Source organism: Gigantopelta aegis, chromosome 14 (genome assembly GCF_016097555.1).
Source record: "Gigantopelta aegis isolate Gae_Host chromosome 14, Gae_host_genome, whole genome shotgun sequence".
NCBI lineage: Eukaryota > Metazoa > Mollusca > Gastropoda > Neomphalida > Peltospiridae > Gigantopelta > Gigantopelta aegis.
This window is the reverse complement of record NC_054712.1, coordinates 19989191-20015288: the sequence shown is the minus strand read 5'-3', so window position 1 is coordinate 20015288 and position 26098 is coordinate 19989191. Positions and strand designations below refer to the sequence as shown.

The window sequence follows — 26098 nt, the reverse complement described above, 5'->3', positions numbered from 1 at the left end:
ACATGTACATTAACTGCATTATGTAAAACATATAAAAATGTAAAATGTCAAACCAAAAACTGACCATGGGCCAACAAGCATGAGGATTCATGTACAATTTGGAAAGCATGTAGGCTAATATTATAATACTGCTTTTGAATAATTATCACAAAGAAGTATAATGTATGTGTGTGTGTGCGCGTGCGTCCATGTATGCATCCGTCTATGTGTGCATGACAGAATATGACTAATGAATTTAATAACACAGATCTATGTAACATATCACAGCAGAAAGAAAAAAAAAAAAGTTTGTTTTATTTAACGACGCCGCTAGAGCACATTGATTTTTTATCTTATCATCGGCTATTGGACGTCAAACATATGGTCATTCTGACACTGTTTTTAGAGGAAACCCGCTGTCGCCACATAGGCTACTCTTTTTACGACAGGCAGCAAGGGATCTTTTATTTGCGCTTCCCACAGGCAGGATAGCACAAACCAAGGCCTTTGTTGAACCAGTTATGGATCACTGGTCGGTGCAAGTGGTTTACACCTACCCATTGAGCCTTGCGGAGCACTCACTCAGGGTTTGGAGTCGGTATCTCGATTAAAAATCCCATGCCTCGACTGGGATCCGAACCCAGTACCTACCAGCCTGTAGACCGATGGCCTGCCACGACGCCACCGAGGCCGGTACCACAGCAGAAAGAAACCTACTAGGCCTGTAAAAGCCATGTAAAAAAATATTAAAGCCCTTAAAGGGACAGACCCTAGTTTCAACCCATGAAAATTAACACTAAGTTTAGTTAAAGGGACAGACCCTAGTTTCAACCCATGAAAATTAACACTATAAGTTTAGTTAAAGGGACAGACCCTAGTTTCAACCCATGAAAATTAACACTAAGTTTAGTTAAAGGGACAGACCCTAGTTTCAACCCATGAAAATTAACACTATAAGTTTGGTTAAAGGGACAGACCCTAGTTTCAACCCATGAAAATTAACACTATAAGTTTGGTTAAAGGGACAGACCCTAGTTTCAACCCATGAAAATTAACACTATAAGTTTGGTTAAAGGGACAGACCCTAGTTTCAACCCATGAAAATTAACACTATAAGTTTGGTTAAAGGGACAGACCCTAGTTTCAACCCATGAAAATTAACACTATAAGTTTGGTTAAAGGGACAGACCCTAGTTTCAACCCATGAAAATTAACACTAAGTTTAGTTAAAGGGACAGACCCTAGTTTCAACCCATGAAAATTAACACTAAGTTTGGTTAAAGGGACAGACCCTAGTTTCAACCCATGAAAATTAACACTATAAGTTTAGTTAAAGGGACAGACCCTAGTTTCAACCCATGAAAATTAACACTAAGTTTGGTTAATCTACAAACCTGTAACACATTTGGATAAAGTTACAACTGAGTGAAACACGAGTCTGTGACTTTGAAATGGTGAAATACACTCTACAAATAGACTACAACTCCAACTCCGTAACTGTTACTTCTCAGACGTACATGCGTTTTTAAAAATATGAGAAATGCATTTTGTGATATTAAAAACACCAGGATGACCCAAAACACCTCGAATGTACGGAAATGGATACACTAAACAATAAAATCTAAGTAAAGTATGATTTCTGTTATCAAAAACGGCTCTAATAGTAAAAAATATGCCTTAGTGTTTAAAAACTAGGGTATGTCCCTTTAATAACAACACACTGAAGAAGAATTGTATGCTTAGTTTCTTCTTCAGATATATACATGTAACTAGTATAGCAAGTTTTCTTCGTCAGATCATTACTACATGTACATGTAGGCTTTTTTAAATGTTACATACCAAGTTTTCTTCTTTTTTATATCACTTGCTAATTATGAATTTAGTTAGGTTTTTTAAGACATTATTATTAAAGAAATAAATAACGAGAAATAACACTGGCTAAAAAAGTTAATCAAAGCATTAAAAAAGGCTCTGTACCTATGTCTATTTTTTTTTTTTTTCAAATCTAAGTTGAACAGACAAAAATGATTCTTAGTTACAAATCGTGCCATTTTGTTGACACTGGTACTCAGATATTTGTTATTCTAAAGCTGTATCCTGACAGGATGCGAGCAATCTTTTTAAAACCTATTGATTTCAATTGCTGCATCTTAACTGCACATTTACGGTGCAACAGACTGATTTAGTTAAGCACACGACACAATACCGATAGGAACCGTTTCTATTTTTCTCATGCAACACAAGTAACAAAAATATATTAGCCAATCAAACAAGTTTTATTTGTCGATTTCAATGGTCGATGACAATTTCAAAATAAAGGCTGTCATTATGGTCACGTCTGGTTAGGATATAAATATTATCGCATCGCTCTCATCACTCACATCCAGTTGGGATATAGCTTTAATAATACACTGTAGGTTACACTAAATCTGTCACGATTGCAGTTACATGTATGTTAACATTTTGTCATGTCGGGCCTACACATAAAAAAGATGTAATGTCTTATAATTACAGGTAATCTATATGCAAAAAACCCACTCAGAGAGTAACATGACATTTAAGATACAGTAGAATCTTGTTGGCTCGACCTCGGAAGGGTCGATCACACCGCAATGCTCGAACCAAAAACAAAGTCCTGAGTTTTTTGTTTGGTAAACCCTTATATTAACTGATGACGAGACGAACACTTTCAGGGTCGACTATAAGCCTTTGTTCGAACTAAATTATCGGTCCCATCTGTTAATAGCTATATTTCCCTCGAACTGGTGATCCATCAAATATCAAATGGTAAACCACCAAACAGGATCAACAATTGCTGCACTTGCGCAGTTGGTGATTACAACCTTCGGATTAATTATTTAGGCGGAACGAACTATAGATGAATCGGGGAATCGCAACAATAGCCATGCAATTCTTTTGTTATCATGCACACTTGTGACGTTGTTTGTTAAGCGGCTGTCGGTAATGATTTGTCAAGTACAGCTCATGTTACGCTAACTGTGAGATGAATTGTAATACCAAGCAAATAATTAGTGCACAAACGGGCCTCAGCATAAAGCGTTACTTTGAAAAAAGATGTAATGTCTTATAATTACAGGTAATCTATATGCAAAAAACCCACTCAGAGAGTAACATGACATTTAAGATACAGTAGAATCTTGTTGGCTCGACCTCAGAAGGGTCGATCACACCGCAATGCTCGAACCAAAAACAAAGTCCTGAGTTTTTTGTTTGGTAAACCCTTATATTAACTGATGACGGGACGAACACTTTCAGGGTCGACTATAAGCCTTTGTTCGAACTAAATTATCGGTCCCATCTGTTAATAGCTATATTTCCCTCGAACTGGTGATCCATCAAATATCAAATGGTAAACCACCAAACAGGATCAACAATTGCTGCACTTGCGCAGTTGGTGATTACAACCTTCGGATTAATTATTTAGGCGGAACGAACTATAGATGAATCGGGGAATCGCAACAATAGCCATGCAATTCTTTTGTTACCATGCACACTTGTGATGTTGTTTGTTAAGCGGCTGTCGGTAATGATTTGTCCAGTACAGCTCATGTTACGCTAACTGTGAGATGAATTGTAATACCAAGCAAATAATTAGTGCACAAACGGGCCTCAGCATAAAGCGTTACTTTGAAAACGACTACATTTCTGGAAAATGGACAGTGCTGGGGGTTTTTTGTTGTTGAAATATTCAAATTGTTTTGTAATAAATTCATTTAAATTTAGATTACGATTTTGACATTTATTTATTTTATTTCAGTGCACTTACATGTATTACATAATAAGTATCTGATTCAACTTTCTAACTGATGTTACGGAAATGTCCGATGTTGACCAAATGGTTCGGTTGAACTATCCGATGGGTCGAACACTTTCTCGAACACCGGCAGGGTTCGAGCCAAGGGGATTCAACTGTATTTAAAGAATGTGTAATTAATGGTATATTGTATTTGCACCAATAACATTACAAATTATATGTCAATTATTTTATAGTGATAATAAAGCTTTTTTATTGGCATTTCTCAATTTTGTAGAAAGTAAGTTTGCATATATATATCCGAAACTGGTTTCAACATCTTGTGTGCAGCAACTGAATACTAAATGTATGTTGTGTTAATTTATAGGAATAATTAATTATATTTGTACCAATAAAATTACAAATTACCTGTTAATTAAATGTTATAGTGATCATAAAGCTTTCTGACCAAATTTGAGTTTTGTTTTTATTTTCTAGTGTTATTTGAACCTAGAGTTATGGCTAGTAGGGTTTTTTTACTATGGCTAGTAAATTTTGAAAATCACTGATCCCACAGCTAGTGGATATTCAGAAAATTCTAGAAGCATAATAATATACACTATACCAGATTCTGCTTCAACCCTCAACCCTATACACAGATAAAAATGTTTATCAGATGCATGAACAGAAACATGACATCAACATTACTATTATTAAAATAAATAACAAAATCTGGGTTTTTTCTGGTCAAGACAGACTTCTGAAAAAACTGTGATGAAATTGTGGAAAGATTATATAAATATGTTACAGAATTGTGAAAATATTTGATAAAACTGACAAAATTGTCGAAAGATCTATTAAAACAAACATGTTTTTGGACCAAACACCTATTTCAATATCAATACATAGTGGAGTGATCAAAAATTCTTGCCTTAACTATGGACTGACCATGTGCATGACTTGATTATGCAAGAAGACCAATGGCTAACCATCAGGTTCATAGCCAGTGAAGTAGGCATTTCGCAAGAATCGAACATCCTGATGAATGTGCTGTCCGTAGCAAACATTTTACAAAAGGTGTACTCAAGATTCTATGACAACGTACCTCCTCACATATTGGTGGTTGCCATGGCTGCAAGTCCTGACAGTGAGTAACTAACAAAATTTATTAATTGTACAAAAATAATCCCTTGCAGTGTACTCTTGTTACCAACATTTTATTGCACAAACATACAAAACTAACTGATACAAGTATTGTTTATATAGCCCATTGGTATTTTCATTGTCTTGCTTTGACATGTGATTTTGACATCGTGTGTATCGCTGTCAACTCTGGCACTTTAGCCATGGTTGCATTTTGTGATCTAGTGGGAAGACATTATTAGTTACAAGTCAGAGGTGTTATTAGGACTAAACTGGATAGTTTTATATATGGCAACACTGAATGTCAATATACAGGCACGGCAGCTTGAAAATTTTTTATGCTAAGTAAATAGGGATTGCCTGGGAGAAACTGTTTTCCCGCAGGAGACTTGATCAAATACAGAGAGTCTCCACGGAATCCGGGAGGGTTGACAGGTTTGGCCACCCACCTTATTCCTCAGATCTAGCAACGTCTGAGTTCCATCTATTTCTTAACCTAAAAAAGGAGTTACTGTAGCTGGCAGGCATTATGCAGCTGATAATGATGTTATAAAAAAAAGAAAAAAAGTTTGTTTTGTTTAACAACACCACTAGAGCACATTCATTTATTAATCATCGGCTAAAGGATGTCAAATATGGTCATTTTGACGCAGTCATAGAGAGGAAACCCACTACATTTTTCCATTAGTAGTAAGAGATCTTTTATATGCGCCATCCCACAGACAGGATAGCACATACCACAGCCTTTGATATACCAGTCGCGGTGCACTGGCTGTGACGACAAATAGCCCAATGGGCTCACCAACAGGGATCGATCCCAGACTGACCACGCATCAAGCGAACACTTTACCTCTTGGCTAGGTCCTGCCCCTCCACCTCCACCTTCAAGTGAACCATGTTAAAAAGTAGCAGGTAGTCATGACTATAGGGCTAGTCCATCCTAGTTGGGCCAAGAACATTTTGATCACCCTTCGTACATCACACACAATAACATATAGTCATCAATATTAAACATAACAATTACCGGTAACAACAAATAAATACATTGCATACAGAGTATATTATATAAAAGAGGAAATAAATATACATACATGTAAACATGTTTATAGCCATCAACCACTCTTAAAACATTACACAATACCTTGATCAACATGGTCAATGCAGCTGAATATATTCATGTACAAATGAAATAAGCATTATATATAAAAGTATATATTATTTTTGAAAACATTCTTAATGGAATAAAAATTCTGAATCGTTATAAGATTGGTTTCAAGATGCCTCCAACACATGCATAATATGTACATAATGTATATTCACGCAGTTTATAAAATAGGGACTGCATTGCTAACTAGTACTGCTCAGCAATCTCTACAAAATTGTCGACAGCGAAGCGTTACTCATTTATAGTGGTGGACAGCACTGTGCTTGTTCAATACAGCCATGGTAATTAAGTTTTGTGTTTTAAATATCCAAAAGTATATACTAGAAATAAGGAGTGGTAATATCATTTCTGATATGTATAAGAATAAAATGACTTAACTTAATCACATTAAAAAAAACAAGCTCAAGTTGAAAAAAACTAAAGATAAATAAAATATGTTTACAGGCATTTGAGATCCAGTATCATTTACGTTGATGAGATTATTCTTTTTGTGGTGTATGGTAAATGTCCACTATAAAATATTATGGAAGTTTGGAATTCTAAAATGTAAAAATCATCTAAAACATTTTAGTAGTATTTGACAATTTAATAACATTAAGTGAGCGAGTTCTCAGAGTCTGTCATTGAGAGATGTAAAATAGCAAGGGGATGTTTCTGACTACCGGGCGGTAGAGTAATGTTAATAGGAACGGATATGTCGGGATAAGAAGAGATTCGCTTACGTTGTGTCCTCGATGACGCAGAGTTCTTCAGGTACTGTTTCGCCTTCTTACCACTGAAATCTCGCATGTTAGCATCGGCCTCTGACAGAAAGCATACCACTGAAATCTCGCATGTTAGCATCGGCCTCTGACAGAAAGTAAAACAATACTAATAAATAACAAACACTGTATAAGTTACCATTGTAATCTCGCATGTTAGCATCGGCCTCTGACAGAAAGTAAAACAATACTAATAAATAACAAACACTATTCAAGTTATCAGTCAAATGGAAAGGAATAGTTAGGGACGTCATTAACAGGCAGCAGCCTGCGATTTTTAACTACCTTTTTAATAAATTATCAAGCCATCGGACATACGGCTGGTAGGTACAGGGTTCGCAGCCCAGTACTGGCTCCCATCCAGATCAAGTTTTAACGACTCAGTGGATAGGTGTAAGGCCACTACACCCTCTTCTCTCTCACTAACCACTAACGATTAACAACTAGTCCACTGTCCTGGACAGACATCCCAGATAGCTGATGTGTGTGCCCAGGACAGGGGGTATGCATTTCTCTTCCTACTCCCCACTCCCGTTGAAAGGCAATTTAAATATTATGTAGCTCATAATTCTCCATGTTATTAATATGACGAGAGTTGACTAGAAACTAAATAGTTTTATAATAATTATATACTTAGCAATTTGGTAAATGTGCTTAAATAAATAAAAAGAAAACGTGTGACTTACAAAATAAAATCAGACACTGGATTTAACTGAGGCATCATTTGTCAGTATAAGTAACAGGATTTTCAATACAAAATAAAATGTACAGCAAGGGATCTTTTATATGCAATTTCCCAGACAGGAAAGCACATACCATAGCCTTTGACCAGTTGTGGTGCACTGATTGGAATGAGAAAAACTCCAATCAGTTGAATGGATATAAATAACACTTACAAGATCAACACACATGCAAGTGCACATACATGTATATATACACATTATCAGTAGCCAAACAAAACTTATTAATTTAAAAAAATGACCGTGTGGGTTACGTAACATCCCTCCTCTCCCGTGTATTTTGTAATTCACCTCAAAACACCACCCACTTCATATAACTTATTGTAATAATGTTTACAACAACCTTGCGATTTTGGGTTAAATTGTGTGAAGTTAAAAAATCTCCTGTTTTTTGACAAAATCTCCTGCTTTTTCAACACACACCTCCTGCTTTCTCTTGACTAAAGGTTGACTGGTCTGCTACCAAGTGATACGAATTTTTGGCTCTGGCCCATGACTAACATAGTTGAAGTAAGTATGTGCATGTTATTCTGGCATGAGCATGCCACTATACACAGTGTTTCTGCCAGAAAGAAATTTGTGGGTATGACACTATGGAATTGAATCCAACCACAGTCAACAGTGGGTATGGGGAGCTTCCCCTAGAAAGAAAATGGGTTACATTTAGGGTTAGGGTTAAGAAACTCGTACAGTAATGAGAGTAATTAGTTTATTCAAAAGGTTGACTTACACATGTAATTTAAAAAAAAATCTGTAAAAATATTTGGGTATGGCACCATACCCATTTTACCCTCTGGCAGAAACCCTGATAAAGAGGTGAAATGAAGAACTCAGTGTACTCACTGTATCCCTGTATGAGCAGCTCAATGATGTCTTCGTGGCCATGTATAGCTGCCATGTGGAGAGCTGTGTAACCCTGCATGCAAACAAATAACGCATATTTAATTACATACATGGTAAGCCACAATTCTAGTCAGCTGCAAATTGTGAACCCTGGCAAACAACCCACACGTTTAATTACATACATGGTAATTAAGCCACAATTTTAGTCAATTGCAAATTGATTAGCGACTACTGTTTAACATTTTAAAATTGTGAACCCTGCAAACAACTCACAAACATTTAATTACATACATGGTAATTAAGTCACAATTCTAGTCAATTGAAAACTGATTAGCAACTACTATTTAATGTTTTAAAATGGTGAACCCTGGCAAACAACCCGCACACATTTAATTAAATATATGGTAATTAAGCCACAATTTTAGTTAATTGCAACTTGATGAGCGACTACTATTTAATGTTTTAAAATTGTGTAGCGATATCTGAAATGTGCATCATACTGAACAAAATGTTCCAAGATTATATTTTCTACATGTACATGACATGTACAGAGAATGGTATAAATTAAATACCTGTATGATTTAAATAACAGAGTTCTAGTAAAGAGAACAGCTTGATTTAGTTTGATTTAGTTGAGTTCTAAAGAAAACAGCATAAATTAATATAATTCTTTAAAGGTGCTTAATAAAAGTTTGATTATCAAGTGTAAAGAAAACAGAAAACAAAAACGTTGGGTTGGTTTTTTTAAAGAAGATGTAAGTTGTATAAGATATTACTATTTGGTACTGAAATTGCAGGTATAGACATTAACAACAAAGCCACTTTAAAAATGAATGAATGGATGGATGGATGGATGGATGGATGATGACAGGATGGACAGGATGGAAGGATGGAAGGATGAATGAACAGATCTATGAATAGATGTATGAATAAATTTATTTTTATTGATACCCATCACCAGTGGTAAATCGCTCACTCGATGCACGGTCGGTCTGGGATCGATCCCTGTCGGTGGACCCATTGGGCTATTTCTCATTCCAGCCAGTGCTCCTCAACTGGTGTAACAAAGGCCGTGGTATGTACTATCCTGTCTGTGGGATGGTACATATAAAAGATCCCATGCTGCTAATCGAAAAGAGTAGCCCATGAAGTGGCGACAGTGGGTTTCAACTCTCAATATCTGTGTGGTCCATAATCATGTCTGACGCCATATAAACGTAAATAAAATGTGTTGAGTGTGTCGTTAAATAAAACATTTCCTTCCTTCCTTCCATAATTGGATACAATCAGAAGAGGAAATGAAAGTGTCTACTTGATGAATGAAGGTGAAAGTAAAGACTATAAGTAAAGAATAACATGTGCATGCTTTGAAGATGAAGACACAACATTAAGTACATGTACTTACCCCCTGATTGATGGCAAATTTATGAAATGGAAAAAAAACAAAAAACATCATGTATACATAAATATATTCAGAAAATCAGACAATACAAGAAACATTAAGTCTAAGATACTTTCATTTTATGTTCTGAATTTTAACCAACATCATAGATTTGATATCCATGTCATTTACAATAGAATTCTGCAATATTGTATTTAAAAAGTATAACACAATTTGATCTACCGTATAAAATGTGGCTTGACATCCATGAATTTTGGGAACTTATAATCATTTGACATAAAACAGATTTAATAAAAAAATTAAATTTTAAACATAAAATAAGGTTTTAATACAGAGTTAACACAGTCAGATTTAGCTTGTTATTACACCCTTGTTTTGAAGTGAGACAGGGGGCGGAACACAGCTCAGTGGTACAGCGCTCGCCTGATGCGCAATCGATCTAGGATTGATTCCCATCGGTGGGCCCATTGGACTATTTCTCATTCCAGCCAGTGCTCCATAATTGGTGTAACAAAGGCAGGGCTACAATGTAGGTCTGGAACTCGCCAACTTCACCAATTGTGAATTTTGAAGCAGTTGGTGAATTTTATTTTAATTTGGCAAAATAATGTTATGTAATAAATGACATTCTTTTAGAACAAAACGGTTGATTTCTGCAATTTTTAAACTTTAGTAAACAATTTGGCGCAATGTTTTGTTCACCCAGAGCTAGCCTGAAAGGCTGTGGTATGTACTATCCTGTTTGTGGGATGGTGCATATAAAAGATCCCTTGCTGCTAATCGAAACAGCAGGTTTCCTCCATAATATTCATGTGGTCCATAACCTTATGTCCGACGCCATATAATCGTAAATAAAATGTGTTCAGTGCATCGATAAATAAACCATTATATATTTTATTGAAGTGAGACAGTAAATCGTTCGATACAACTGACATGTTATACATGTACTTACATGCTGTCAAAGTGAACATTCATTCGTGGAACACAGATCGAGTCAGGGATGAAAACAAAGAATAAAAAAACACAAAGCATTAATTTCTTTCTTTAAATCAATTATCAAACATGTTAAGAATAATTAAGAACTTAATATTTTATTAACCTCAGCATTGCTGAATAAGCAAACTTGTTTTATAAATTTAAATCCTAATATAAATATGACACCAATTAACCAGACCTGCAGATGGGTTTAAGTATAGGTTTCAAGTATTACATAGAAGGTTAGGGGAAAAAGATGTTAACAATCAGTACCAATCTAACTTCTTTGTCATGAACAAGCAACAACTAAAATTTTTCGAAAACAGAACTTTGAGATCTACATGTGTATGTAGCTGTATTGTTTTGATTCATGAACATGTATCAAGGACGAAGTCAAATTTTATGTACTGTAACAGGTCTGTAGGCACAGCTTTCATCAACTTAAGGGGAAAAAAAAGGGTTTTATCCTACTCTCTATAAATATAGATTTATTTTTTAAAAAGTGGTATGCATGTGCCCCTCCCCCATTAGAGACTTTTGGCCCCTCTCCAGATATCAATCCTACGAGTGTGGGTAATGAAACATGACACTTACAGACTTGTGATTAACGTTGACACCAGGTTTTGATGCAATCAGTTTGATGACTTCAGGTTTGCCATTCTTGGCCGCCCAGTGCAAAGCGGTCTGAAACGGATGAGAAAACACAGTGACATAATATGATAATGCTAGAAACCATAACAAGTATTTATTTAAGGACACTGAAGCAGCTTGTTTAATTAGCATACTGTAAATCATTGAACTAATCCAGGTAAGTTATTAATACAACCAGGGGACATAACCCAGTGGTAACGCACTCGCCTGATGCTTTGTCGGTCTAGGATCGATCCTCTCCATCTGTGGGCCCACGACGCCACCGAGGCCAGTACAAACATTAGGATGACCAGACCATGCCGAATATACACAGTGGTATTCTCAAAAAGAACATATTCGTTTAGGGGGCAGGAGGACGTAGCCCAGTGGTACAGTGCTCGCTTGATGCGCAGTCAGTCTGGGAACGATCTCGCTCCAGCCAGTGCACCACGACTAGTATATCAAAGGCCGTGGTATGTACTATCCTGTCTGTGGGATGGTGCATATAAAAGATCCCTTAATTGCTATTAATGGAAAAATGTAGAGGGTTTCCTTTCTATGACTGTGTCAAAATGACCATATGTTTGACATTCAATAGCCGATGATTAAGTAATCAATGTGATCTAGTGGTGTATTTAATACAACCAGTGTTTTGATGTAATACTCACATAACACATTATATTTTTTACTGATAACAGCATGACGAATCATAAACATACAGCTGAATTTACAAAGCCTGTTTTAGACTGCACACATGTAACTACATACATTTACTATGCTTGAACACCTGCGTTTAAGAAAAACAGGCTTCGTAAATTCGGCCCATATTGTTTAAACCAAACAAAAACAATGTGCTGACCAACACAGATCAATCTATTCTTCCTCAAGCGAATGCTCTACATTTATCTGAGCTACATTCTACTCTTGGGAGTATGAGAGATGAAACCTGCTACCAGGTATGCAGTGTTTCTGCCAGAAAGACATTTTTGGGTATGGCGCTATGGAATTTAATATTTACAATGTGTGTGCTAAATGCAACCACATTCAACAGTGGTAAGGGGACCTCCCCCCCCCCCCCCCCCCAAAAAAAAAATGGGTTAGGTTTAGGGTTAGGATTAAGAAAATCATACAGTAATGATAAAGAGTCAATAATTTTGTCAAAATCTGCCCAAAATTGTGTTTGGTATGGCACCATACCCGTTTTACCCTCTAGCAGAAACCCTGGTATGTGTTACATGCTCCTTCTGATACCGGTCAATAACAACACAGCTAGTGAACGCATCTTCCGAGATTCAAAATAACACTGTAATTTCAGAGCTTCTAGTATTTTTTTTAAAATACACTAGCCTTGGGATCAGTGATTTAAAAAATTTACTAGCCACAACTTTAAGTTAATACAATTTTACTAAATAATAGTAATAATCGGATATGTCACCTAAAGAGGGAGATAGCACTTAAAAACACTAACATTGCGGGTTGGGGTGGGATCAGGATATTCATACTTAACTGCAACATTTGACTCTTTTTTTTTGGCACTAGTCATCAGGCATGGCAATAATAGTTATTTACTAGCCCAACATCAAATATCACTAGCCATGGGAGGGGGACTACCATAAGCAAGAAGCCCTGAATTTAGATATTTCACTGGAACTCTAAATATATACATGTGTAGCCTACACTTAGTAACTGTAGAAAATAAATCTGCTTTTACTGCTCAGTTCAGAGTAAAGGCAACATGTTTGGTGCACGGAAAAATCTAATAAATCTGAGCTACACATACATGTATATCAATGAAAACTTCACACTATAGCTAGACTGTGAAATAAAAATAAGCATATACATGTATCTATTACATGAATATGTTTGTATACTTACATACTAATCAATTTCAATTGTCCATTTCATGATAGGAGAGGAACATGAAATAAAAGAAATTAAATACCTATGAGGTAGTTTGTAATTAAGGGATAACTACATGTATGTTGTGTTTGACCATTTGCAGATGTCATAATGCTGGTTTTATGGTCACAATTTGACTTTTACTGGTGACACGAAGCAAAGAGTAAAATGGACATTTGCAACAGTAAAACCAACATTAATGTCAGCAAATGGTCAAATACAATATACATGTACAGGTAGTTACATGTATACCCATGCCATTTAAAAAAAAAAAAGATTTGTGTAAACAGTAATTTTTCGGAAAGAACACAGCATAATTAACAAAACCTGGTCACTAAAATTGTTTTAAGTCATTCAACTTATAAAATAATTGCAGTGCAGACAAATTAAACTATTAGTCCAGGCAATATATAGTGAAAGACCCATCACAAATTGCAAAAGTTTTAATTTCAGCTGTATTCAACTCTGTACATGTACATGTATGTGGTACAAAATAACATATACAAAATTTACAACATGATTTTGACAGGTAAAAATAGTTCTACATTATCAGTATGCAATTTGCATATTAATGTAATCTGCATACTTACATATATGTAATAAAAAATTTGCATAGTTACATGTATGTCTCCAAATATATGATTTGTTATGGGCATGTCCAATGCTTTAGTAAAGTACATTTGTGTACAGTAGTTACATGTATGTGATCAATATATATCATGATCAATAGTATTCAAAATAACACTTGTCCGTTCCTGACAAGTGAAAATCTGCTTGGACAAGCAAAATAGTATATTATATTTTACATGTCCAGTGGAAATGTAAAATGTTTCAATGCAGTTTCATTCTGAAAGTTCAAAAACATCAACCTTGCAACTGAATAAAACAAACCATGTATTTGCACAAGTGAAAATATTGGCAAATAAGTAAGACTTATTTTGAAAACAAAAACTACTTACCCCCTGCATTAGAAAACATGAAAAAGAAAGAAAGAAAGAAAGACAATTAAAGGGACAGTCATGGAGTTGCAATGACTAAAAATTTTTATTCATTATTCTTGAGAAATGAATAGATTATACACATGTACCTTGAATTAACTGACAATAAAAATTACATTGAAAGAATTACATTTACTATACATTGTATTTATATTATTGCAAAATCCAAACAGCAGTTTAAATATGAATTACATTTTCATATTGATAAAGAACTCATTACTATTTAATGGAAATGTGATGAAGATTTTCTAGATACTTTCTTCACATCATGTGGCAACTCATTACAATTTTGATATTCATGAGTTAATTTTATAAATATTATATGGGGGATAAGTTAACTTATAGCTATTCATTATAAATACAAGTAAAAATAGCAAAATGTATTACTTGCAACTTTGCACTTCAACAGGCAACAGAACTATATTTCAATATGGCAAAGTTCGGAGCAGGATTTAAAAGCATACTGATATTATTATTCAATAGCATTAATAAAAAATGACCACAAATTGTATTAGAATAAAATTATATTACCTCAAAATGTGTTATAAAAAAATCACTAATTAATGCCAAAACATACTTACATTGGTGAAATCCTGCAAAATGGAAGAACAAAAAACACTTTATCTTAGGTACAGTAATAATAGCTGGTAAAAAGAGTTGTACATATTCATAAATGCATTTCAAGTTATTTTAATCTACATGTAATTACAGCTTAACATTCCATTGATTTTGAGGTGAAATGTTTTGAGGTTAGCGTGTTAAGTATTTTAATAAACTTTAAGCAATTTAATTTTCAAATAAATTGAGATGAATATCCATAGGTGCAAATACAAACCAAGTTTCATTGATGTAGGCCTTATGTATTATGAGAAATGGATCGGTTACCAAGATATAACAAATGTGAACAGACTTTTAATTACTTACAATTTTGAAATATTTCCTGATTCTTATCTTTGAAAATAAGAGGCTGTCTGAGAAAAATGTAGACGGCTATGTTTAATAACTAATGAAGGAAGGAAATATTTTATTTAACGACACACTCAACACATTTTATTTACGGTTATAATATGGCATCAGACATGGTTAAGGACCACACACAGATATTGAGAGAGAAAACCCACTGTCGCCACTTCATGGGCTACCCTTTTCGATTAGCAGCAAGGGATCTTTTATATGCACCATCCCACTGACAGGATAGTACATACCACGGCCTTTGTTACACCAGTTGTGGAGCACTGGCAAATAACTAATGAAGACACAGCTTATAAAATAAGAAAAGGTCTATTGGGTAACTTTTTAACCTGACTACTGGATTAATTTTTTAATAAAAACCCTGTTGAGTTTACTCATATTTTCACTTAAAATCTATATAAAAAAAATATATAAAAAAATAATGTTCATACAGTATTTGAAAAAGTAAGTACTATTTTTGTGGAGTTTTATATTTTAGATCAGTTGATTTGGTTTAAAATTATGCAAAAAATCAATAAAGTCGCACTGACTTAACCACAACTTGAGTTAGCTGTCCGGTATTTACGGCCATCATTCCCAATCACTGTATTTTGCTGACCACAATATTTATGGAAACGAACTACAATTCATATCCCAATATTTCATGAATTTTGTTGTTGGTAAAACGATCAAATTTATTATCTAATTAACTGTCACAATCACCTATCGATTCATCAAATGACAGTGACATTCTGCCATTGTTGTCAAGCGAAAATACTCACTGAAAATCACTCAGAATTCCCAGATATTTCCAGGAATGGAAAACTAAATCCACCTGGTCTTGATTAATCTATTCCCTGTTATTATCATTATTATTATTATTCCCTGCTATTATTATTATTATATCCGATCAGTATCGTGTGCAAAACGGCGGTAAATATGAATTAGGGAATGCACTGTATACAGTATGTCGACTTGCGTGATGTCAGTCGAGATATCTCGCCTGCAGTATCCAGAAGGTTAAGTTAATGGTACCCTGGTATAAATTTGTGGCCCATCCTGAAATATATATACAATGTATATATTTAAAAAAAAAAGAGAAAACTTTAAAATTATCTACAAAGAAGGACTTACTTTAAGTTTAGCAAGACTTGCATTTTTGTTGAGAAGTTTACACATTTCCTGATATTCAGAGTGACAACAGGTTAGCATCCATTCTCTCTCATCCAGCTCCAACTGACAAAATACACAATGTATGTACATGTACATAAAATGAACACAAAACGTGTGTGTGTGTGTGTGTGCATCTACTAATATATATATATATATATATATATATATATATATATATATATATATATATATATATATATATATATAAGTTAAATATTCTTAAAATAACTTGATGCGGTATTAAACCTTCACCATCCAGAAAATAGACTCAAACATGTACGTAAAATGAACACAAAACGTGTGTACATCTACATGTACTATCTATATATATATATATATATATATATATATATATATATATATATATATATATATACTTCTCACAAAAATGTAAGCAAACACCAATGAAGTATAAAAATTAAGTTAAATATTCTTGAAATAACTTGATGTGGTATTAAACCTTCACCATCCAGAAAATAGACTCAAACATGTACGTAAAATAAAACACAAAACGTGTGTGTACATCTACTATATATATATATTCCTCACAAAAATGTAAAGCAACAACCAATGAAGTATAAAAATGAAGTATCGATTGACAATATTCTTAAAATAACTTGTTGTGGTATTAAACCTTCACCATCCACAAAACAGTCTCAAACATGTTATAGAGTTATCTACTATTGAATACAACACCTACATGTATAGAAACGTCATCCACAAAACAGTCTCAAACATGTTATAGAGTTATCTACTATTGAATACAACACCTACATGTATAGAAACGTCATCCACAAAACAGTCTCAAACATGTTATAGAGTTATCTACTATTGAATACAACACCTACATGTATAGAAACGTCATCCAGAAAACAGACTCAATCATGTAATAGAGTTATCTACTTTTGAATACAACACCTACATGTATAGAAATGTCATCCACAACACCTACATGTATAGAAACGTCATCCAGAAAACAGACTCAATCATGTAATAGAGTTATCTACTTTTGAATACAACACCTACATGTATAGAAACGTCATCCACAACACCTACATGTATAGAAACGTCATCCACAACACCTACATGTATAGAAACGTCATCCAGAAAACAGACTCAATCATGTAATAGAGTTATCTACTATTGAATACAACACCTACATGTATAGAAACGTCATCCAGAAAACAGACTCAATCATGTAATAGAGATATCTACTTTTGAATACAACACCTACATGTATAGAAATGTCATCCAGAAAACAGACTCAATCATGTAATAGAGATATCTACTTTTGAATACAACACCTACATGTATAGAAACGTCATCCAGAAAACAGACTCAATCATGTAATAGAGTTATCTACTTTTGAATACAACACCTACATGTATAGAAAGGTCATCCAGAAAACAGACTCAATCATGTAATAGAGTTATCTACTTTTGAATACAACACCTACATGTATAGAAACGTCATCCAGAAAAAAGACTCAATAACTTTATAGAGTTATATACTTTTGAATACAACACCTACATGTATAGAAACGTCATCCAGAAAACAGACTCAATCATGTAATAGAGTTATCTACTTTTGAATACAACACCTACATGTATAGAAATGTCATCCAGAAAACAGACTCAATCATGTAATAGAGTTATCTACTTTTGAATACAACACCTACATGTATAGAAACGTCATCCAGAAAACAGACTCAATCATGTAATAGAGTTATCTACTTTTGAATACAACACCTACATGTATAGAAACGTCATCCACAACACCTACATGTATAGAAACATCATCCACAACACCTACATGTATAGAAACGTCATCCAGAAAACAGACTCAATCATGTAATAGAGTTATCTACTATTGAATACAACACCTACATGTATAGAAACGTCATCCAGAAAACAGACTCAATCATGTAATAGAGATATCTACTTTTGAATACAACACCTACATGTATAGAAATGTCATCCAGAAAACAGACTCAATCATGTAATAGAGATATCTACTTTTGAATACAACACCTACATGTATAGAAACGTCATCCAGAAAACAGACTCAATCATGTAATAGAGTTATCTACTTTTGAATACAACACCTACATGTATAGAAAGGTCATCCAGAAAACAGACTCAATCATGTAATAGAGTTATCTACTTTTGAATACAACACCTACATGTATAGAAATGTCATCCAGAAAACAGACTCAATCATGTAATAGAGTTATCTACTTTTGAATACAACACCTACATGTATAGAAACGTCATCCAGAAAACAGACTCAATCATGTAATAGAGTTATCTACTTTTGAATACAACACCTACATGTATAGAAACGTCATCCAGAAAACAGACTCAATAACTTTATAGAGTTATCTACTTTTGAATACAACACCTACATGTATAGAAACGTCATCCAGAAAACAGACTCAATCATGTAATAGAGTTATCTACTTTTGAATACAACACCTACATGTATAGAAACGTACATGCAACACATAATTTGTTCGTGAATGCCATGCACTTTTTGGCGCATGACACAGATGAACATGCTTTATGACTGGAAGCTGAAATGGTTTAGACTTCATCAGCAATGGTTAGGCATCATTTAATGGCCACTGAGGTTGCACAAGCTGTCAGAATGCTTAAAGGCGGGACATCACAGACTGCAGTTAATAACCAGGTTGATCTCAGTGTAATTGCCTGGGCCTATGCAAGGTTTCATTAGTCTGGCCTGTTCATATAGTCTAGAGCTATCTTGTTCAGGTCATCTTAGTAAAGACCAATATCTGGTATCATTAGCAAGCAGAATGAGACATTCAACTGCACAAACTCTCCAAATGATTTATGAAGAAAACATAATAATTAAATATCCACCCAGATGGTTAGAAACGGACTTCATGTTGGTGGCCTGTGCTCTAGAAGACCACTACAACGCATCCCATTCCCACATCATCATCGACTGATACGAAGAGGTTTTTTTTGTTTAATAACACCACTAGAGCACATTGATCAATCAATCATCGGCTATTGGATGTCAAACATCGGCTATTGGATGTCAAACATTTGGTAATTCTGACTCGTAGTCATCAGAGGAAATCCACTACATTTTTCCTAATGCAGCAAGGGATCTTTTATATGCACTTTCTCACAGACAGAAAAGCACATACATGTACTACAGCCTTTGACCAGTTGTGGTGCACAAAGGTCGACTGTTACGAATGCACTGGGTGACGCAGCAAGTCAACAAAATAACTCACATGGATTGGCTTGCCCATTTTCCTGATCCTCTAGAACATGCATGTGACACCAACTGGAAATGGTTCAGGTTCAAGAATGGTGACAGCTGTATCATCACATTTGACCGATTCAAAGACATGTACAAGCCTGCACTGATGCTCATGGAAGTACGCAATATTAAAGACAATTACTGCAACAAAACACTGATTTTGCTTTGTTTTTGTTTTTCTGCTGATCAGCTTGTTTTGGTGGGCTAATGGAATTTACAAACCCACTATAGCCCTATGGCTAGTGACTTTTCAAAACATTTGTTATACCCTTTAACAAAACTCGTAGCACAGCCAAAGTCAAGTTTGTGTGTGGTTACTGGATGGTGAAAGACACAGTCTCAAATAGTACTTCACTGATTGTTGCTTAATGTTTTGTGAATGTATACTGGCTCAGTGTTCGAAATAAGCACTTGTCCGTTTGTCCTGACAATTGAAAATCTATTCGGACAAGCAAAATGTGCCTCAGTGGTTGTCCAGTGGACAAGTAAACATTTTCAGTGCAGTTTCATTTTAGCAATCACAAACTTCATCCTGGTACTCGAATAAAACAAACCATTTATTTGGACAAGTGAAAATATTGGCGGACAAATAGATTTCTAGATGTAACTAGTGAAAACTTCTGCTTATTTATATCACTGCTGGCTGTGTTTGACCAATCTTCTAAAAATTCACTAGCCCCAGGAATTTGTGATTTTCACTAATCATCCAAGTTAAATCACTAGCACAAATTTCTGACCATCATACATGTACCTTGAACTTTTCTTTAATTCATAACATTTGTAGGATAATTATATCAGAGTAAAAAAAAAAATCATCTATTTATAACTATGATTGATATTTTATAAAATACAAGCAAATAAAATAGATAATATACTTTGAAGTATCGAAGGAAGAGAATGTACATGTACAGGTGGAAAGCGAAATAACACACACACTTACTGTCACATATGAGGCGCCAGATGAATGGGATTCATCGTCATCATGTGAGCCTCTGACACTCTGACAAAGAGAAAGACAAAAAACATTTATCATTATAAAACTCATTCTTTAAATCTCTTAAATGTCATGTGTATGTAGAATGAATACAACTACCACAACTGTTTTATGTGTTCTGTCAACATTGTTTATATTACCGGTAGTTTTATAATAATATTAGAAAATGTTAACATTATCAGCAAAGGGAACAGATTTGGTGAAACAAGACTGGATACGATTTGCATTATGCTTACACAGACAAACAAATCTTTGAATATCACTGTCAACAAAATGGCGGGATTTGTTACAAACAATAATTTTTGTCTTGTCAACTTAAATATATTAATTTTACAGATGACATACATGTATATGTATGTTGTTGATAATTGCTTTGACATATGAATTTGGTAAAGAAAAACAAAGACATTTCAGGTGGGATGTTTTTTGTTATGTTTTGAGGGTTTTTTTGTCATTAGCTATCAGGCATCATGAGAGGAACTATTAAAGGGATGTTCCCATTACGCGATTAGTCATACCGACTTGTCGTATGCAATCAAATCATACTGTGAGAAAACCTAAATCGGAACGACTATAATCTTATACAAGTCATGTTGGTATCATACCGATTATAAGATGTCCTATTTCTCATGACAAATCGTAAGCTCTCAGCCAATTAAATCACATTAAAGTACAACCGTTTAGTTTTGTCACTTCCAGGTGTTTTAATTTGCTTCTAAACATGTGTCCATAAATGTGTCCAGATGTGGTCAATAATTGTTTTGTTACATAATGCCACTGATCAGTAAATTGTCTACATTCATGTTTTCTTTATGTCACTGGAAATTTGTATGTACTTACATTTCCCGCAAAATATTTTTATACTGACTAGCTTTGTTTGATGTCATGAAATCTTATGATGTAACATCTTCCCACACACACGAATCGAGTCACTATGACAAGTCATATACGACAAATCGCATAATGAGAATGCAGCTTTACTAGCCTGACAGTAAAAAAACTAGCCATGGACATCAGGTTACCATGTTTTAAAAGCCCCGATTGTTTCTGGATGAATAAGAAAAAAGGCTGAGAACTGAAATAACCTTGAGTTCTTTGCGGCGGCCTGGAGAGGGCACATTGAGGAGGCTGCTGTCCGACTCCATGCGGTTCAAGAGCTTGGCTCGTTCCTTGACGCTGAACACCGACTGGTTCGCATCCTCCTCCTCCACAGATGTCTGTGACGACTGGCCAGAGTCGGCAGATGCCTGAGATTCCTGGAGAAAAAAACACGTAGTACACATTGAAGAAAACTTTTAAGTGTTTTATCTTTGTTTTGAGACCTAAATGAAAAATTGAATACATACATGTACCTTTATTCTTGAGGATGTTGCCTTATAAAAATTAAATAGAGAATAACTAGTTAATGACGTCGGATATATACTTTATCCTGTGAAGGTAAGAATGGGAAAGTCTGCGAGGCACTGCCGAGCGGAATTTCTCATTCGGCCTGAACTGCTAGTATACGCTTATGACTTTGTTTCAATCAGTCATCATAATCTGTTAATAGAAACAGTGGTTGCAGGATAAAATTGGTTCAGGAAATTAACAAAGCAAATACTAAAGAATTGTGGATAAAATATGCTGTTGTAACTAAATAGTAAAACACCCTTTGTTATAAAGGAAGGAAGGAAAGAAATGTTTTATTTAATGATGCACTCAACACATTTTATTTATGGTTATATGGCGTGGACCATATGGTTAACGACCACACAAATATTGAGAGAGGAAGGAAGAAAATGTTTTATTTAATGACGCACTCAACACATTTTATTTACGGTTATATGGCGTCGGACATATGGTTAAGGACTACAAAGATATTGAGAGAGGAAACATGCTGTCACCACTTCATGGGTTACTCTTTTCGATTAGCAGCAAGGGATCTTTTATATGCTCCATCCCACAGACAGGATAACACATACCACGTCCTTTGATATACCAGTTGTGGTGCACTGGCTGGAACAAGAAATAGCCCAATACTCCAATAGGCCCACCGACAGGAAAGTTAAAGTTTGTTTTGTTTAACAACACCACTGGAACACACTGGTTTAATAGTCATCAGCAATTGGATGTTAAACATTTGTCAATTCTGACTTACAGTCTTAGAGAGGAAACCTGCTACAATTGAATGAGAAATAGCCTAATGGGCCCACCGACGGCGATCGATCTTAGCGAACACTTTACCTCCAGGCTACGTCATGCCCTGGCCATCATGTGACAGTATTAAATGACACAAGTCATTATTACAAACGCCAACATGACAACCCCCTTAAAACTCACTGATGATGCGACCGATGTGGTTGACATGGCAAGACTGTTAACACTGATGCTGTCCATTGACTTCACTGGTGGTGGGCACGGTCTGTCAAGGCTGCTTTCACTGCGTCCTTTCGACATCCCTCCACCATCTGCTTCATCTCTGGTTGCTGGGATACCAGGTGGGGGTTGTGTCGGTGGCTCCGATTGAGCACGCACATCACTGGATGACGAGCTGATGGAAATATCACTAGCTGGACGATAGGACGAGACATCGATGGAGTCGCCCTCGGGTCGGTATTTTCGCTTCAGGACAAGGATCTTTTCTCCCTGGAAAAAGACATTTTAAAAATGAAACATTATGGGTATGTAAGCTACCAATGCTGACATGTCATCAACTAATACAGGTATAGGCCTATATTTATGGTCTATCCTAACGTTAGTTTAATAACATATCCTAGAAGTATGAAAAACCCATTATTTAAATTTGTTCATTCAGTAAATAGTTTTTTCAAATGTCATTTGCATCATTGCATTACTGAAGTACACTGCAGAATGTACAAATACTGTGCAGTGTATCTTTACCGTCTAGTCTTTACCATTACGTAAAGTGAATAATGGCAAAGATAGCTTTAACACCTTTTAACAATCAGCCAGTCTAGTATTGCATAATATATATATATACATTTATATACAAAAAGTCTGACATAGTAATAATTAAAGATATCTAAATATGTTTATATAAGCTAGCTGGCCTCACGTGAGTTCAACATCACGGAGTGGAGCCACTTCTCTCTCAAACTTTTGAGAGGGCGAAGTTTTTAACAGAAGGGAAACTTGAAATTGTATCTAATATATAATGCTATCTACATGTAGGCTTTAGCAAAACTTTGTCCATTTTGTCCAATCGGTTTGGATGTTTCTCACCTCTAGTTCATGTAAAAGGAAGCAATTACTGTAAAGTACTGTCTCAATCATCTGGATCTATATAGTTCAGATGTTCTATATAATATTATGCATTTGAATTTCCTATTTATGTATGCATAAACAAACCCCAATTTTACAACTAAGCCCAGCAGATTTCACTTAAATTCTTTATCATCAAGACTAGGAACAATTAGTTCCTGTGATAATCAAATATATACCATATTTTATATTCAACCATCATAATATGGTTATAATATTAAATCACAAATCATCAATCATAGGAAATCTCTTCTTTGTGGTACTTTTACCTGTTCAACTTTGATTGTTGACAGCTCATTCACAAAATCTTTGAACTTTTCACGGTTAACAGCTGAAATATAAAAAAAGGTACACTCAAAAATAAATACAGCCTGCACATGTCCTATTTCTAACACCATGTATATCAAGACAATCCATGAGGGTGGTCATTACATATTTTAGAAACAAAATGTTAGCTTTTAGTAAATAAGTTTATTATCTTTGAATGTCACATGCAAACCAAATTTATATACATTGTATATATATCTCTGTGTGTGTGTGAGTGTGTGCGTGTGGTCCTTAAATATGTTTTAACGTAAATATCTTTCTGGATATCTGTTTATATATTTATTAAAACTCAGAATGCAGCTTTTTTTTTTTAACCAAACAATTTTACAAAATGTTATAATCATTCATATTCTCAACTCATAACATGATTGCATGACAACAGAATTGTTATATTCGTTTTCCTAAAATGTTGTCTATTAACATTGGTTCTAGAGGACTCTATTTTGCAATTTGCCTTAAAATATTTTAAATAATTATTGTAAATTATTATAAGTACATGTTTTGTTGAACAACATACATATTTTGATAAAACACTGACAAGTTTTGTGTTGGAAAGTTTTTGCTTTAAGAGATACCACTCACCGAAACAGGTTACGTAGTTAACAATATTTACTGCTGATGCATGCTTTGGTTTTTGACACATGTAGCAAACTTTGGTATATAAGTTTATAACGGCCAGTTTAGTGCTTATTTGATGCACAGAAATACTAATAAAAAGGTAGCTATTTGGATAACAACTGTCAGTGTCGGTTTATAAATATTGATATGCTTTAGAACCGAATGCTTATGCTCACCGAAACTGGTTCACCCATACCTTTTGTCAAATATATCATATAACAAAAATTACCGTTGGATATGTTTTATTTATTGTGTACTATGAAAAAACAAGGGTCCGAAAAGTGACTGTCGTCAACCTTAGAAAGAACGCGGAAGTGGAATGGGACGGAATTCGAAATCATTTGAGCTACTATTTGTATACCTTTAAAAGTAGGATCATTCAGAAATCTCCTAAAATAATTGACTAGTTGGTGGTTTTTCACACGTCCGCCATGTGCAATCATAAATTCCTTCACTGACTGCAACTCAAATTCACGGTGCTCAGCTGTTGTATTTCGATTCGAAGTCGCCATGTTTCACATCTTAGACTGGTACTCTTTTTGTTTTCAAGTAACAGTCATTTTTCTTTTGTCTATTCCGCCTTTTGGTTTTGGCGACCCTTCACAGAAGTGATAAGTATCAGTTCCAAACAGATAACCTTACACACTAATATTAATTTTTATTACACCGCGACGGAAGATATACCCATGTGATATTTATCGTTTTTTCACATTGTGGTCGAATATGAACCAAGTGGACCCTTTTTCTATTTTGTTTTTGCACCACCAGAAACTCCATATGTATAAACCTGTAAGTTTTAGTTCTGAACGCGGACTATTTGCAGGGCCGTAGCTAGAATTTTTTCTTTGGGAGGGGCAACTGAGTAGTTAATAGTCTAAAACTCCTTTTCTTTAAGTTTCTATAATGCTTTCCGAATTTTTTCCTGCTAACTACGACCCTGCTATTTGCCCAGCCTACGCCCCTGACGTCTTATTTAGATAATTTCCACAAGGAAGTCATTCTGTGTGATTTTGTTCATGGATGTGCGGTGTAATATATAAAATACTATACTCGTTCCCGTTTGAGACCGTTTATATTACAACTCGATCGTGTGTTTTTAATCGTACATCACTCGCTTTCGTTCGTGATGTACGATTGAAAACACACCCGTTGTTATGGGCATGGGAACTCTATTTACGTGTCCATACCCAA

At 34.8% G+C, this 26098-nt stretch overlaps 2 protein-coding genes across 2 annotated transcripts in view; both read right to left on the bottom strand.

The window, feature by feature from the left end:
• LOC121388095 (ankyrin repeat domain-containing protein SOWAHC-like) overlaps window positions 1–13906 on the bottom strand; it is a 32861-nt gene extending 18955 nt beyond the window's left edge. Inside the window, exons 1-5 of the mRNA XM_041519311.1 lie at window positions 13268–13906; window positions 11357–11446; window positions 9502–9507; window positions 8386–8458; window positions 6764–6844 (exon numbers count right to left, since the gene is read on the bottom strand). Of these exons, the coding sequence (XP_041375245.1) occupies window positions 6764–6844; window positions 8386–8440 (136 nt within the window). The 5' untranslated portion in view covers window positions 8441–8458; window positions 9502–9507; window positions 11357–11446; window positions 13268–13906. The remainder of the gene's footprint in view (window positions 1–6763; window positions 6845–8385; window positions 8459–9501; window positions 9508–11356; window positions 11447–13267) is intronic.
• Window positions 13907–14343: 437 nt separating this feature from the next.
• LOC121388094 (ankyrin repeat domain-containing protein SOWAHA-like) lies at window positions 14344–25431 on the bottom strand. Its single transcript, XM_041519310.1, has 7 exons — window positions 25269–25431; window positions 24232–24293; window positions 23021–23326; window positions 21787–21957; window positions 20648–20707; window positions 16375–16476; window positions 14344–14882 (listed from the first exon to the last, which is right to left on the bottom strand). The coding sequence occupies exons 1-7, from the start codon at window positions 25417–25419 to the stop codon at window positions 14850–14852; spliced, it is 885 nt and encodes a 294-aa protein (XP_041375244.1). The 5' UTR covers window positions 25420–25431; the 3' UTR covers window positions 14344–14849.
• Between the last annotated feature and the right edge of the window lie 667 nt (window positions 25432–26098).

Bases quoted from the DNA above. Each gene is read 5' to 3' on its own strand.
- LOC121388094 (XM_041519310.1), bottom strand. From the start codon at position 25,419: ATGGCGACTTCGAATCGAAATACAACAGCTGAGCACCGTGAATTTGAG. The intron at 24,294-25,268 runs GTATACAAATAG...TTTATATTTCAG, and splicing joins GAATGATCCTACTTTTAAAG to CTGTTAACCGTGAAAAGTTC. The intron at 21,958-23,020 runs GTGAGTTTTAAG...TTTTTTCTCCAG, and splicing joins CCACATCGGTCGCATCATCA to GAATCTCAGGCATCTGCCGA.